Here is a 17,486-nt window from a genome sequence, read left to right on the forward strand (position 1 = left end):
CGCCTGAAGAGTTCAAATTTTCTACCTGCATGCCAACCTCAACAAATAATAGTCGAGCGTCTGATACCATCAACGTTTTTCGTCTACAGTCCAAATAAATTAGGAAATTTTGATTTTAGTCGTAATTTTTATATGATTTGAACGTGATTTGTTACGAAATTGAAATTTTATAACAAAAAATTTACTACCTCAAAGAAATCTCAAAATTTCGATACATTTTTCGGTTTTTTCCTTATATTCTGAAAACAGAGCTTTGTTTGGAAAAATTTGTATCTATATTTCTCAAAAATTAAACAAAATATGTACATGGTGTGATAAAAAAAGGAGCAGTTTTGAAAATGAAAGAAGAAATTGCTGATAAGACTAATATTGTTGAAGATATAGCGAAAAAAATTGGATTCAGCTTCAAAAGGCATTTCTTTTTCATGTAGATATGGATATTTCACGAAAATGAAACAAAATATGCACATGGTTTGATAAAAAACTAAACAGTAGTTTCAAAATGGATACACGAAATTGCCAATGGATATATTTTTGAAGATATAACAAAAAATGTAAGCAAAAAATTAGATACAACTCCAAAAGGCATTTCTTTATCATGTAGATATGGATATTTCACGAATATGAAACAAAATATGTACATGGTTTGGTAGAAAACTAAACAGTTTCAAAATGGATACACGAAATTGCCAATGGGATAAATTTTTGAAGATATAACAAAAAATGTAAGCAAAAATAGTATATACAGGGATTAATAGAAAATTAAACAGTTTCAAAATGAAACAAGAAATTGCCGATGGAAGAAAGTTTTTCTGCATATAGCAAAAAATGTTTTTGTCAGTTTAAATTATTCACGTAACTCAATGAAAATGTCATACAGGGGTATCGATTATACCAAAATATAAAATTTCGCATCAAAAAAATTGATACATTCTATTCGTGAGCCAATTTACTGTTCTAAGGATTTATCGACGGAAAATTTTCCATATAGGGGTTCGCTTATGAATTTTCGACAAAATATCACATGGAATTCGATAAACTTTTGTGATAAGAACTAATTTGCTGCCAGCTACCGAACTAAGTAGATATAACCAAGTCGCGATCATCACTTGCCTCAAATTACATCACTAATGTTGGCAAATTGGTGGCTTCGTTTCCTTAATGAATAATCGTCAACTACGGAGTAAAAATTTTTGATAGCTACATTTTTGATACGTAGTAATTACCCATATATGTGTAATTAATGCCTTAGCACTATTACAATGCGGATGGAATTAATCATTTGATTATTTCACAGGGAAAATATTTCTAAAAATGAATACTCAACTATCGGATTGATATTTCTGATTTATTTTATATAAAAAAAATATTTTTACAGCCATTCGTCTTCTATTTCTGGTGGGGGATCTTCTAACCAAGAAGGGTCAACTACTGCCGATCCAGTTAAATTCTTCATCTGCCTAATAGAAGCATTCAAGCTAATATCTTGAATATTCTTTCTTCTTTGCAAGATTTTTATATTTTTCCTTAATTCGTCGACTTCTTTTTTCAACACAACATATTCCATCACATCTGGAACCCTGGTAAATATTTATAATTCCAAATATCCAAAAACTGAGGAACATTTACCTGTATTTATCTTTGAAATCTTTGAAACGCATAAATTTTTCTTTGGCCACTTCTTTTTCCGCTTCCACTTTAACGTATTCTTCGTCCAGCTCTTCTATTTGTTTCTCTTTTTGCTCTATGTCTCTTTGAAGTTTATTGAAATCCATTTGTTGTCGTAAAAGGTACTTTTTGTGTTTGGTCAAAACCAAATTTGCTCCACCGTTCATTTTTTTCATTTCTAACAGATGGATCTGTCGAACGAATGATGATTTTTCAAAATAAAGCGGAAAACAAAGAAAACAAAGAAAACAAAGAAAACAAAGAAAACAAAAAAATATAAAATAGAAGACAATACAATGCGTAGTTCGAAGACCATTGAACGCATTAATATATATTAGTGATGGTTGATTCGTTGAATAGCGCTCCAGAATCAACGTTTCACTTTATTTGAGCCATAACGTCAAGTTTTTCAGTTGAATTTTCCCAATTGACGTGGATCCACGCATAGATACAAAGATCCACTCCCATTATACGCATTAACACAAATTAGTGATGGGTGATATATCAAATAACGCTCCTAAATCATCGGTTCCGTATATTGACTAATGACATCAAAATTGTGGTAAAAATGCAAAATTTGTTTATCTTTTATGCGAAATTATGTGTTTTACTAGCTTTTATGGCTACAGAAACTCTTTGAATAACAAGAAATTGGTACTATGGATAATTTTGAAGTTACTGATGAGAAATATTGTAAATGGCGTTCCTAAATCACTGTTGTTGTGATGGTAATTGTAACATAAATTTTGTGGCCTTATTCCATCTAAATTCAAAACCTTTTCAATCTATCAGATTTCACTAGATGCTTTGCAGATTTTAAAGTCAAAAATATGCCTATTCCAAAATATTGATGCCCTAACGTAGCCAGTAAAGCTCGATAATGCATATCAAACCAAACCTTGGCTTCAATCGTATTTTTTGTCAAAAACTAAACACACAAAATTACTTTTCGTTCATTTTTTCAAATTCTTTCAAATCAATGCTCCGCTCAAAATACTATAACTATAACGAATTAATAGTATGACAGCTGTCAAATTTACACTCGTCTTGTATGAAGGTTAGAATTGAGTGAAAATGTTGTTAATTTACAATGGGTTTTGGGTTTGTAGTTGCAAATAAATTTAGTCCAATCTTGATCAATGTTCGATTTATTGAACAGGATTTCAAAAGTGCGTTCAAATAATAATAACGGAATAACAATTTCGGAGCACGTTTTTCTTTCGCCTTTCTTTTCGCTCGTGTCACTATTACATGAAACTGTCAAAAGGTGCTTATCGCCTACTAATTTTTAATAAAATCAGAATACATTAGAATACATAATTACCAACTTTGACTCTATATAAAACAAAAGTATAGTGTGAAGTTGGATAGGGTCAAGGTTGGGTTGGGTTCGGGTCAGCTGTCAATTGATCAATTCTCAACAGAAAATCATGCTGATTCAATACAAATGATGATAAAAGAATTGAGACCAACTTTAAATAAGAAAATACGAGTGCATCTACCTGGTTTTGCTCGATTTTTTCTTGTAAATGATTATTATCTATTTCTAGCTGATCGAAATCCACCGCATGAACGTTTTTACCCAATTCTTGTCGTTGTATCAAAACTGCAGAAACTTTTTTGTATTGAATTCTCAAAGACGCCGTTCTTAGTCGCAATTTTTCCATTATCAACGCCGAGCTCTTCAGCCATTCTTCCATAAACCTCCACAAAACAATAGGTTGAGTACATGAAAGGAAAAATACAAAAGGTTGTACCTAATCCACTTCTCAGCGGGTATCCTTTGTGTCAAGGGGTCAACACCATGGGTAACGATATTAAATTCAAAGGAATTTCTGGATTCCGTTATATCATTTTCTCTTATACCGTATTCCTGTAGCTCGGATCTCAAATTTCTTTTTGTTCTCAAAGATTTTTTAATATAAATATCTAGATTTTGTTGAGTTTCTTCTATAGCTTTAACAATCATATCAGTTTTCGTAGAAATATTAATTTTCGGACCTCTACCTTCCACGAGATTGTTAATACTAGGTATAGATTCTATCCTGAAGTTCCTTTTGCTTTTCACACTATCCACTTTAGGCGAAAAACACTAATTTAATTGAAATTCCATGTGGATAACTATAACTTACCTGTCGATTCGGTGTCAGAAGCTATGTTTTCCGGTACAACTGCACCTGAAGATGGAATCTGCTTCGTGCTTATTGATATCGCATAATTGAGCATCTGTTCCAATCCTTCCAGCGCGGAAGGACTGTAGTTTTTGAGGAAATCCATAAAAACTGAATTCTCCAACTGAAAAGACCGAAGAAATACGAAAAAAAGAAGAATCATATAAATCATCACCCACGAGGATTTAATCACAGATAAATAAGAATAGTAACCTGTAGATATTTGTTTTCAGTTTCCAATCCATTTACCAAATTTACTAATTCCGCGTCACTTAACTTATCCAACGGATCAGCGTCTTGTTCATATTCAGAATATTCTTGTTCGTATTCACCTGAATAGGTCTCTACGGAACCATTTTCATCGCTAGAGCTTCCCGCGTTTTTCGTGTCATCAATATCTAGACTTTCATCTGACATTTTATTACTTTTTCCGTAAATTTCAAAGGTTTAAAATTATTTTCAATACATTTGACAATTCATCAAATTTGTTTGTTAATATTAACAACGATTAGGTGCGTTTGGATTTAATAAACGCGTCTACGATACTTGACACATTATTGAAATTAGTGATGGGAAGTTACAAAATCACTGTATAATTAATTCACAGCGATTATTATGGAATTTTTACTTACATATTAACTTAAATTAAAAATTCGGAGCTTTGTAAAACTAAAAGTTTTTTTAATTTTATTAAAATGTTTTTGAAAATAATTATCCATTACTTTAAACACACGTCAACGCTTCCTAAACATATTGATATTAGATTTTAGTGATGGATGATATTACACACAACGTTCTTAAATCACTGTTTTTGTGAATTCATTTCTTTCAAATTGAATTAATATTGTGAATTATATATTATTTACATGGTACAACTCATCACAATCTACGAGTTTACTACACTATAGTGATGGGAGATATTAAAAAAAATACATAAATCACTGTTTTAATTAGTCACGATAATATATAAGTTGGTTTTAGAATTTATTCATATGACATAACCTCTAATCACCGATTAATGATCAATTCTTCGTAAAACGAAATTTAAATTATATCAGACGATTTTTTAGATAGAATTTCATCGTGATAAAACCTTCACACTAAAAGTTATAATAACCAAATAAATCACCAACAAATAATATTTACGTTCTATATTCAACCAGACACGATAACAAAACACTTTAAGTACAAAATTACAGTATTCCTTCTGAGAAATTACGATATTTATTGATTACGGATTTATTTTATGATAGATACTCGACGCGAAAAAGGGCGATAACGGCAACTTTGCGGCCGTTTGCAATTTACATAATTCAACAGCGAATCAACGATCGAAACAGATAAGAGGAATTAAGATTCAATTGGTAGGTAAGCGACCTCTGTACACGTTTTGATCCTCATTAAAATAAACTCCTGATAAACCTACAGAGGACGCTAACGTAGCTGATACTTTACCTGTTCTATCACGAAAGAATTAGTCACATTAATTTGGCTGTTAAGTACCAGTTAATTCGATTTAAAATGTCAGATATAATGTGATTATTTAATTTCGAAGGTTTAGGTTCGCTACTAAACAGCAAAAGCATCGGTGAAGTAAGTCTTACAACCCCAAGCATTAACACACAAAAAAAGAACACGACCCCTATTATCTCAAATGAATCTGGGGCGGGTATCTCAAGGGATTCAACAGGAGGGTGAAAAATCCTTGGAAACAATCATATCTATAAGTTGAAGGCCCAATAACAAGACCACACAGTTGAGGAAGTAGAGGAATTTTACCCAATCATTAATCGGTGACAACAACCATTCCAAGTAACCATTAGGTGACTTCAATGTTAAAATAATCAAGAGGAAACTTGGCGAAAGGAATGAGAGAGGAGAAAGATGCCCATAACTAAAATAGACATGGCAATCGCCAAATGAAACTATCCAAAACTGCCCGAAGAGTGTAGAATATCCCAAAGAGCACAAACAGAACAAGAAGTTGTATAAAAAGACCAAGAAAGACCAAGAAACACCCATATCAAGATCAACAGTAAAGAATACACTGAACTCTGTAAGTCTTCTGAGGATATAAAGAAAATATATACAGAAAAAGATAATTGTGGTATAATCGCCGAAGAGAAGCACCTTAGTGGTAAAAACAGGAAACTTTGCGAGAAGAACTGTCAATAGATGAACGACATGGAAATAGGCTCCAAGTAGCAAATAATAGACAGGAATGGGCTGAAATTGAAGATAAAGCGGCTTGAATGCACAGCCAAACTAGTTTGAGAGTATAAACAAACTCTAAAAGCACTAGCTAACAAAAACAAAGCAACCCTAGTATGGCTTCCAGGCCACCAGGGTATACCAGGAAATGAGGATACCAAAAATGGGGCAACGACTCCATACTTTGGACCAGAAGGCATTACGAGATGCCACGTCAATAACGAACTGAACGAATGGCTAAAGAATTAGATGGAGTCTTACTGGAGAAACACTCCAGGCCTAATATAATTGAAAAGATTCATAACCATATCAGCTGAGAAGTCGGAAAAACTTCTCGTGATGATCAGAAACTACTTGAAACTGGTGGCCGTTCTTCTGACAAGTCAAATATCACCTTAAGACGATGGGCATGGCAGAGGACGACAACAGCATGCCACGGAAACAGCAGAGCACCTGCGAATGTTCTGCCCTTTAAGTACCTTTAAGGAGTAGTACTAACAACTAGAGACGTGAGACACAAGAACCAAAAAAAATGGCCTCCTTTGCGAGGAGTTTATGTATTTTGGAAGCGAAACAATAAAATGTAGAGTCTTGTACAAAATATTTTCTAGGTTTAGCTGAAGAGTGGCTAAAAAGCCAAAACGATTTCTCAAAACAATCTACAAGAAAGCCAACACTTAAGGTTGCAGATGGTAATGAAAGAGGTTTAACCGAACCTAATCTATGGTGATACTGTTTTTGAAATAAGTACAGACTTTTTTTTATTTCAAACTTCGAATGCACATCTTTTTTGTGTTATCCTTTTCTTTTGTTTCGACTATGTATAGATTTGTTGAAAATTTCATTTCGGCTCTGAATTATTAAAAAATAGTTCAATCTTAATAGTTTTCTTCAAGTTTTTTTACAGTTTACATGCGTAGTTTCCCGCCATTCTATTCGCGACATGTACCTTGATTTAACTCACTTGTGCGGTTAAAAAATTAACCCATATACCTAACTTCATATATTTTATTTTTAAATTACTAATAAAACTTTTATATTTCATTAAGGAAGTCGTATTTCCATAGAAAATTAACAAAAACTCAATTTCCAATTAGAATTATAAGCGCAGTTTTTTTCTTCTCCTTTATTTTCTTCTTCTGATTCTTCTTTGGGATTTAACCGCGTCAGCATATTCAAACATCACGAATCGAACGTTAAAGCTAATGATAGGCATTAGCCGGTCGGTCGATCCACCACTAATACCTAGTTTAGTTACAAATTCAACCTCCAGGGGCATAATTTACCAAATTACCCACCATAACACTTCAAAATAAACAAGAAAATATCTAACAACAGGATCGTGTACAGTTTATTTAAATAAGTGCAAGACGAGTGTTGCCTACTTCTTTTATTCATATATAGTCATTTATACGTATCCTATTCTTGTAATTAACGGTAAAGAAACATTTTTGTAATAATTGCAAATGATTATTTTGTAGTATTTGACGTGTAATGATATAGTCGTGCGCTCAATAATACTGTTATATGTTATTATAAAATCGTTCGTTTGCTAATTCAATCTACTGTCAATCATCTCATTCTGTCCCTTGTGGAACGTACCTGGGTGTGTCTCAAATTCCATCGAACGTCTAAATAAGAAGAAATTGATTCAACTATTTTAATGGTTTGCAATATTGGCTTCAACTATGAAAAAATGAATTAAATAATTCTTTTTCGAGATTAAATGAAGCAAAAACAATTTATAAATTGTTTCTACTTTAGCTAACGGCTGCGGTGGAAGCAATCGCAGCCCATAAATAAAGCTAGCAGTCAATTTGTTGTACTACGTTTTAAAACAAATCGTTTAAAGATTTTAAAACCAACACACTCGAGAAGACAATTACTGCAGATCCTAACCTATAAACGTTCTCGTATAAAAAAACTATAAATCTTCCCAAATTAAAGATGTGTCCACTTAGGCCAGTTGCGTGAAGAAATATATTTTTAAAACGTTGTAATTATGCGTCCCGATTATAAGTTTCTTTTATAATAAACGTTGTCACATCATCAAATAAATCGTAATAATTATATTTGTGTTGATTCAAATATTAAAATTAGTAAAACTTCGATTTCTTTCTTCTAATGACGTACTTTTTTTCGGCATTTTTTGTGTTTGTAAACCGTGCTAATGTCGGTCAATTTCCTCACAACTTCTTATAAATCTTCCCAAATTGAAGTTATAATATACCTATCGGTAATTTATGTTTATAAGGTCTCAAAAATGTGGTTATTAAAATATAAATTGCTTCTAAGAGGTCCGAACCGAGTTCGCCTCATCAAAATTACCTCCTTTTATGTTAAATGGATTATTTAGAAAGTCGATAAACACCAGCTATTAAGTTAATAAGGGTTAATCTGTGATTATATTGGGACGTAGACGATCTAAAAAAAAACAACAGCAACTGCTGTTGAAACAGAAACTTGATTCACTGAAACCGTTTTTAAAGTGTTATATTTAATTATAATTCCAGTGTACATGCACACCAATTGAGCTACACAGCAAAACGCACTTCTTGTGGTGAATAATAATCAATACAAATCACAAAAAAAATGAAAATCGAATTACGTTAAGGGAATAGTAGAGTGTTATAATTAATTCTAATATATATTCATACGACTTAACGTAAACTAAAAAACGCACTTCTAATGTCAAATGCTCAATTATAACCACAGAAGTTGAAATTAGAATATATCAAATTAATGATATAGTTCATTATAATTCCAGTGTAGATGCATACGAATTGAGGTACACCACAAAACGCACTTCTTTTGTCAAAGTATCAATTAAAATCACATAAGTGAATATTAAGATACGTTAAGTGCCAAAATTAATTATACTTAATTCCAGAAAATATTCATACGAATTGACGTACACTAAAAAACTTCTTATGTAAAATACTTAATTAAAACCACAGAAGTGGAAATTAGAATATATTAAATGAATAGTAGAGTGCCGAAAGTTAATCATATTTTCAGTACACACGCATACGAATTGATATACACTAAAAAACGCACTTCTTATGTCAAAAAGTCTATTCAAACCACGGAACGGAAAATCCCACTACGTAAAATGAATAGTCCAGTGATTTCTGACTGTTCATGCTGTTTGTCTAAGATCTTTTAAGAATTATAATGACCAAATCTTAAATTTAATATTCAAAACATAAAAATATCATTATATATTTCTTGATGATTCATACTAAAGGGCACACTAATTGCATTAATTGAACAGTTCTAATTACATAGGATATAAATGTTAAAAAATGGAGGTATACGTAATTTTTGAAATTATTTTAGAAAAAACTATAAATTATTATCGATATTTTTTATATTTTCTCTGATTTCACATAAAAACAAAGGTTATCTTTATCACCCACGAAAAATTTATTCATTTTGATAGGTTTTTATAAAGAATTAATTGTTTAATAGTTTCTCCTCATTTTTTAAAAAATTATATTCAAAATTACTCTCAAAATATAAACTCAATCAACAATATTATTGTTAAAATTAATTACTTATTGTTATTAATTGAACAAAATTTAATACTTCGGTTTTAATGCATATTATTATAGGTTATTGTTGAAGTTAGTATTTGTTTGGAATTATTTCAATTAGTTTCAGACAAATTTTAATTTGCAACTCCATAAACTGCATTTTTCATTGTCGTTAAAGGTTATCCGCAAATGTCACGGTATAATAAATCATCTACAAACAATTTAATTACAAATATAGTGAGACGTAAATATTTTTTTAACGAATGCGCGCGCAGTTTTATAGCTGTTCACTTATATAATGTTGTCTTCGAAGATGACAGCGAACTTAATTGACAACCAAATAATTGCAAATACATTTTATTCTTATACACGATTATAAAAATATCTTCTCGTAATAATTCTTAGGTATACAACACCATCTGTTGTTATTTCATTACGTTATGAAAGCGCATAATTACGTTTTCGAAATATCTGATGCCAGTCTCAGATTTATTATCGAATAGAAGAGACTGTGATTTGTTTTGGTTTACCAAGTAAATAAAATCACAGTCTTATCGAACCCCCATATTAAGGTATATTAGCTAGGTAGGTTTCTCGATTTTGCTAATTTATGTAATTATAATGTTGTTTGCAGTGGCGTAGGTTTAATAATATTTATAAAAATTACATTAGTACGGGAGAATAAGGTCGAAAAATGAATCTTACATCAATTTTTTTGGAACGAAATATCTCCTGGAAATATAGTTTGTTATCTCTTTTATTTTTGATCGTAGAAAATAATTTTAGTATCAAAATTGTAGGAAATTTTATGCCCTTTAGCATTATAAGCTAGATTTGTGCTACAAAAAATTTTAAATCTTAATTATTGGAGAATTTTGAAAATTTTTTTATTTTTGCGGCAAATATAATGAAAATAATTTAATCATTTTGATATTCTGTAGAAATGTAGAGGAAATGTCTCTAGAAAAGTTAATGTTTTCCTATTTTGAAAATTCAAAATGGCGGCCGTGTAAACTGAATTTATATATATTCTTCAAATTATTATTTCCAGTTATTACAAGATATAAAGATCAAAAATGAACTTCAACTATCTTTTCATATTATAAGAAAATAGATCATCAAAAAATAAACATTTTGAAAAAAAAATTCTTGCAATACGATCTTTAGAATCCGAGAAAACGAAAATCAAAGTTTTTTTTGTTTAAGCGTAAAAAAAGCTTATAAATAAATTTTTGAAAATTTTCTTAATATTGTCTATCAAAGTATATTTTTTCTCTATTGTTTGCAATAAATTTTATTTTGAAATTGTGAATATTTATGAAATAAACTGTGTTTGAAAAAAACTTATTTAAACTCAAATTACGAGGCCGCCATTTTTAATTTTAAAAGCTTGAAGATATCAACTTTTCTAGGAACATTTCCTCTATATTTCTCCATAATATCAAAACGATTCTTAAATTTTTTCTATACTTTCGGCATAAATAAACAAATTTTTCTCAAAATTAAGTCTTGACAAAAAAAATTTTTTGATAATATATTTGAATCATATTATAGAGCATGAGATTTCCCACAACTTCAATGCATACAATTTTTTGTACGATCAAAAATAAAAGTAATATCAGCATAAAAGCGTAAAATTTTGAATACCATTACTGACCTTGGAAGTGAATAGATAGATTTTCAATTAAGGACATCATACGCTAAACCAACTTTTCCATACTATTTATTAGTAAAGAGTTTGTTAAAAGATTATTATCAAATTTAATTATTTAATTGTAACAAGGAAAGTAGTAGTGAAGTAGTAAAAGTTGTTTACGAATGTGAGGTTATGTTCTGCTGATATTCGCATTCGTAGACATCGTAATCGATTATTCTACGCTACTGATTTTCTCGATTTCTTCATATATTCTATATTCTTCATTAATAAGATCCGCACTGCCACATGAGGCAAATTTAGATTCCGACATCAGATTATGCCTCTAAAGATTAACGTCCTCTCGCTTCTCGTCTTGTCTGCATGCAGATTTTTATAATGGCACAAAATTGGGTGGTTTTAAAAGATGAGCATCATTAACATAGTTTTTAATATACACCAATAAAAATAGTTTCGTTAAATGCCCTTGGGGTATAGCGATAAAACGCTAATGATGATATAATAGAAAAAAATATATGGAATTTCGTAAAATTACAGTTGTTAGTAAAAAAGTTTCATATTTGTACTCAAAACATTTTTAATATAATGAATGATGAAAAGATTGTTTATTATATGTTTATAATTGATAAAAATGATGTTATAATGATAAAAAAACAAACTTCAGACAATAAGGACGTTTGGCAAGCTCATTTCCATCTTCTAATATAAAAAAAATATAAAAAAAATAACAGAATGTGCTGCAAATCCGTCATAGAGTATAAGCTTGAAATACAGACTATATAGTTATATGGAGTACTACTTTGGTCGAGAAAATAGCTAAACTTCTAAAAGAACTAACCTCAAAACGATTTTACACAATCGTATACTGCTTTAAATGACTCCAAAAAAATCTAAGAGCGGTTACAAATCTCTCAAAAAATTAAGTATCTTTAGAAACGATCCAGAACCACCAGCCGCCACTGGTTGAAACACAGATAAATGATTATACAAGAAACAAAGAAAAGCATAGAAAGACATAGATAGATGATTTTGTTTATAATAAGCAGTAAATAATTAATAAAAACAATGTAATTTTACAAAATTGTGTTTATTTCAAGTGGATACGATTAGTATTAATAAACTCATAAAATTTAGACTGGATGTATTATTTTATACCGCCCGAGATCCTATCCAAATGGGTATTACGTCATTAGCGCCGATTGTGTAGGAAAGCGGCCAGGCTGTTTGACAAAAAGCTACAGGCTAGAGTGATTTTATGTACAAGGAACCTCTTAACTTTGAGATACCAGATGTTAAAGTTTAAACGAATGTATTACATTTAATTTGGAACATATTTGTTGAAATAGGGAGACACTATTTTATTAATTTAATTAAATTAAAGCAAAAATGGTGGACCAACATAGATAAAAAATGTAGTTTTATGAAAAAAGATTATGTTCGTAGCACATTTTGACGATTTCGTCATGAAAATCAGACTGATTTTACTAAAAAATACTCCAGGGGTCAAATCTGCTCCATGTTTAACGTAAAATTTTATTATTAATTCTTAAAAATCGGTAATGTCCCTTTTTTCTTCAAGAATATTCAGCCTCAGGACCGGATTCATATTTATAAGGCCCGCGCTAAAATAATGACGGGGCCCCCTAAAGGAATTCGGAAACCCGGAAAAATTAAAAAATAATATCAATGCGTTAGATTTGTGGTATCAACACAAAAAATACAGAATGTTTTCCAAATGATAAGGCTCTCTTGGTCCTGGACTATAGCCCCCTAAGCCCCTAGCTTATGGGGCTAGACATACAACTTAAAATTACAACATTATTGTACCCTGTACCTTAAATTTGAAGTTTTGAATATACTATTTGAAAAATAAAAGTACCTACTTAACCTCAAAATGATCCTCACAACAAAACCGATTACTTGTACTTGATAAAACAGTATCCTTTCTACTTTCCTTTTTTATTTCATCACACCATTTTTTTCCTAACAAAAAATACAACTAATACGACGCTATAAGATTGTAAATCAAAAAATAGGTGGTATGGATGAAGCTCTATCGGCGCTGGTGACGTAAGCAACCTAATGGCGCGTTGCAAATAGAAATGAGGGCGGAATCAAAAACTTTTGACGATTTGTATCAGCGCTATCATGAGTGCTAGAGACGAGCGGTAAATTGCGACATCGTTTTCAGATCCATTCTGAATGAAATTAAGCTAAAGAAGAAGAAAACATTTTTATCATAATTGGATTACGAATAGCTAAACTGCAAAATACAGTCGACACATTTTTCTTCAGATGCGTGGATTCGTGAATAAGTTTCGTAAATTTTTATATTTAACTTATAATCTTGATGAATAAATTCAGGATAAGTTAATTCCCAGGAAAGACACAAAATAAAAGTCAAATAACATCAAGTCGAAATAATAATGACGTTTCGTAAGCACCCCCTGGGTTCAAAAAAGTCACATTAACACAGAAATCACCCCTTAAATTCTGACAAAAACGACGGGGGACGACATTATAAAAAATCTATCTGTGGATAATTTCTCAGAACGTCCGCCTACCGGACCTAATCTTATAACTAATCTCGCCACAACATCGAAAATTTGTTTTGTTGTTTAGAAAGGAATAATAGATCGTAAATTATTCCTGACCATTGTGTGATGATTTCTTTGAATTATTGCGTTATTCGAGTAGTTTCTTATTTTTTTTTTGTTGAGGTGACAGAAAAAACGACTTGGAGAAGTCGTTTCGTTAGGTAGATGATGTATCATTTAACTAGTTCAGTTCTTCTAGTGTTTAAAAGCGACTTTTATCGTAAATCATATTTATCCAAAAAAAAAATATATACGAGGATAGTCCCAGAAGTACATGGCATAACAAAAAAACACGAAAATTTTGGAAGAAAATACATTTATTTTTGAAAAGATCCATACACTTTTTCCAGCGATATTCAATAAGGTTAATACCTTTTATAACAAGAATCGTCAAGTCCCTCCAAATGGCCATCAACTGGAAACATCAACTCCTAAAGTGATGGACCGGCCAAACACTCAATAGAAACATCTTCACGACTCTGTTTTTGTTCAATTGTGAGTAAAAGCGGCATCCATCTTGCGCACAGCTTTCTCAAGTCAAAATTTTGTGTTAATATGCGATGCACCACGTTTTTTGAAGTGCCTACTATGTCTGTTAGCTCGCGCACGTTCAGGCGACAATCATCCACTACCGCTTAGTGGATTTTCTCTAACATTTCTAGAGTCGTAACTTCATTTGGTCAATCACCAAGATAAAATCATTTAAGACAAAAAGTAATATCTAATCATACCGAAGATAATCCCCCGTATGAATCTGCGACAACAATAAAAATATGTTGGGGTACATTAAATATGTTTTTCTAGAAAACTGGGTCTCTTTATTTATCGATTTGGAAGCCTTCACGTTAATATGCATAATACATAAATATGAAAAGACCAAATAGACAGGACTTTCGTCTTCTTGCAGAATTTTATCGTCTTCTTGGAGAGTTTTATCGTCTTCTTGCAGCATCTTCTCTTCGTATCGTTTTAAGGTGGTATTTGAAGGGGCAGTGACCGGTCAGAAGAAGACCACCAGTTTAATGTCGTGACAGGGTTATGAATATTTTGGATTGTCTTAGTCCTGGAGTATTTTCCATCTGATTCTTTAACCATCGGTTCAGTTCGTTGTTAAATTGACATCTAATAAGGCCACAGTAGAGCTCTAGTCCAAAATAGGAAGCGGTTGTCCCTTTCTTGGCAAGACTGTCTACCTCTTCTTTACCTAGGTGATCTGGTATCCACATTAGCATTATTAGCTCGAAACCTTAAGGCGATAAGGAAATCATCAAGGCAAAGGAGTTTTTGGTTGGCTGTTAATAGTAGCCGAAAGAGGAAGGGACAACAGATTCCTGTCTGCTGAACTAAGGGTTATTTTTGGCAAAGGATTATGTATCCGACTTGTAGGTCTTTTAGACATCGTTAGATCGGTGTTGCTGGAGCAGAAGCAAGACGTATTGCATATAGAGGTCATAAATGGAAAGTTATGTCGAGAAAGTAAAAAGTAACGTAAAAAGTTATTGTTGAAGAATTTGATACATATAGCGAGAAAAACAATTTCGAGGAACGAGGAAAAGTTGCGGAAATATCCTGAAAGTATTAATTTTCAAAAGTTTCTGACTGTGTAGATCTGCTTTAAATGCCAAAAAAACTCTTGAATATCATAAAGTTAGGTTAGAAATAGGAAATAAAATAACCAATGATAAGAGAGCTTACAAAATGTAAACTAGCTGTGAACGACAACTCCATTCACCAATGTAAAAAACGTACAGACCTAGGAGTCGAGATCACATGCGCCAAAAACTTACAAAAAGACGTGCAAAGGCATCAAGAATCTTTGGCTATCTGCGGGACCTCATATGGATAAACAAATATATGTCCATTAATAGTAAAGTATATAAAAAACAAGCCTAAGACTTACATATCCAGAGGAAACTCGAACAATCCGATTCACGAGATCTAAATGACGATATTGGGAAAACAAAGTCGATAAAATTATAGAAAGTCGATGGGCAAAGGATGAAAAACAAGTTCTAAGCACGGAGTTTGGCAGTTTGACACAATTTTCTGTTGTGTGTTGATTGATATTAACTGTTTAGTAAAAACTTACGACGATTTCTTATTTCTAAATTCAAAGACAACCTGTATAACGAAAAGTACAGATAAATATCGTGGTTAACGATACTAAATCAACATAAACACCATAAATTATAAAATGATAGGAAACAAATCGCTCGTTTACTAAGAAACCGGGTAGGTACCTATCAACATTTCTTTTTCTCTTATTTTTTTTTTAAATTCGTGGTTCCCAATAGTATTTTAGGCCCACTGTCGTACACAAATGATCGAGTTAACATCTGATAAGCGAGTTGTATGACAACATTTCATAAGAGGGTCTATCCCAACAATTGACGTGCGCTTCACTTTTAGTCCTTTCGAGATTTTTAAACGATAAATTACAGTGACGTACTTATTTCATTAAATCATATCAATTTTCCTCCATCTACTCCATTTTTTCGTCAATAATAAATACATTCCGATATTTTACGTAAATCAGACTTTAATTAATATAGCCTTGTAGATCAGAATTTTGAAACTCAATTATTGCATCGAAATATGTATATAATATTAAAATATAAGTACTAAGAATTTTTTATGATAAATATCACCGTAGAGTCCGTTCCTGTGTTAATGTCATTTTCCTTTATTGATGGACCCAAACAGATGACTTTCGATGCTATCGGAAGCCTTTTGTTTCGACAATCAATTATTTCAAAAGAGTTTTGCTGCGGTATTTTAATTTAATTAGGGTTGAGATATCGAGCCGCGCCGCATACATTTACAACCACTTGTTCGTTCATTTTAGTACCAACGATCGTTCAACCCATCTGATTGTATCATTGGAATATCATCATTTTTCGAACGCTTGTCACTTGTCATCCGGTACATAATAATTCTTTGTCATAATTTGGTTGATAATCGATGTCGGTGATCATTCGAATTAAGTTGCATGATTTTAAAATTAAAATTTATAAATGTAATTTGAATACTTTTATTTATTAAAAATTATAAAGATTCATTCACATTCTCAATATATATTTCATCATAATTATTACATCTATTTGGGCCATCTATTTATGAGGATGGATATTATATTATATATATTATATTCAGCTGCGACATCTATTAGTTAAAAGCTCAACTTACTAAAATTTCATTTATTCTAATTTAATTAATTCACAGTTTTATATTTAATAAGGAAACGATCATATAAGTATATAATAATTTATCCAATTTAATATTTCTAATTGGATAATATTATAATACTAGTGGCTCTATCTATCAATCGAAATTATGATTACGTGTCAGCCAACTCACATATTTTTTAATTGATTAATTCTCTATTTGTGTAAAGTAAAGAGAATTTTAGCTAAGAATAAATAAATATAACCGTGTGATGAATATAATAATTATAAAAATATAAAAAAGACAAGAAACTTTTGATTCGATCAAATATTTTATTTATATGAGTGGCTCTACCTATTGATAGAAAGCTATATTTGAATACGTCATGAATCACAGACACCTATTAACGAATACTCCTATTTATTAATTGAAGGTACCTACGTTTGTCTATATTTATATGCGACATTTTTTTGTGAATATTAAT

At 31.2% G+C, this 17,486-nt stretch overlaps 1 protein-coding gene across 1 annotated transcript; it reads right to left on the reverse strand.

Moving 5' to 3' along the window:
- Nucleotides 1–1,372: 1,372 nt before the first annotated feature.
- On the reverse strand, nt 1,373–4,256 carry LOC130443329 (coiled-coil domain-containing protein 113). The gene is made up of 6 exons (XM_056777897.1): nt 4,089–4,256; nt 3,801–3,963; nt 3,426–3,744; nt 3,171–3,372; nt 1,630–1,859; nt 1,373–1,580 (listed from the first exon to the last, which is right to left on the reverse strand). The coding sequence occupies exons 1-6, from the start codon at nt 4,254–4,256 to the stop codon at nt 1,373–1,375; spliced, it is 1,290 nt and encodes a 429-aa protein (XP_056633875.1).
- Nucleotides 4,257–17,486: the final 13,230 nt, after the last annotated feature.

The sequence above is a fragment of the Diorhabda sublineata genome, chromosome 4 (assembly GCF_026230105.1).
Source record: "Diorhabda sublineata isolate icDioSubl1.1 chromosome 4, icDioSubl1.1, whole genome shotgun sequence".
Taxonomy (NCBI): Eukaryota; Metazoa; Arthropoda; class Insecta; order Coleoptera; family Chrysomelidae; genus Diorhabda; species Diorhabda sublineata.

Bases quoted from the DNA above. Each gene is read 5' to 3' on its own strand.
- LOC130443329 (XM_056777897.1), bottom strand. From the start codon at position 4,256: ATGTCAGATGAAAGTCTAGATATTGATGACACGAAAAACGCGGGAAGC. The intron at 3,964-4,088 runs GTAAATGGATTG...CGGTCTTTTCAG, and splicing joins ACGCGGAATTAGTAAATTTG to TTGGAGAATTCAGTTTTTAT. The intron at 1,860-3,170 runs GTAGATGCACTC...TTCGTTCGACAG, and splicing joins AAAAAATCGAGCAAAACCAG to ATCCATCTGTTAGAAATGAA.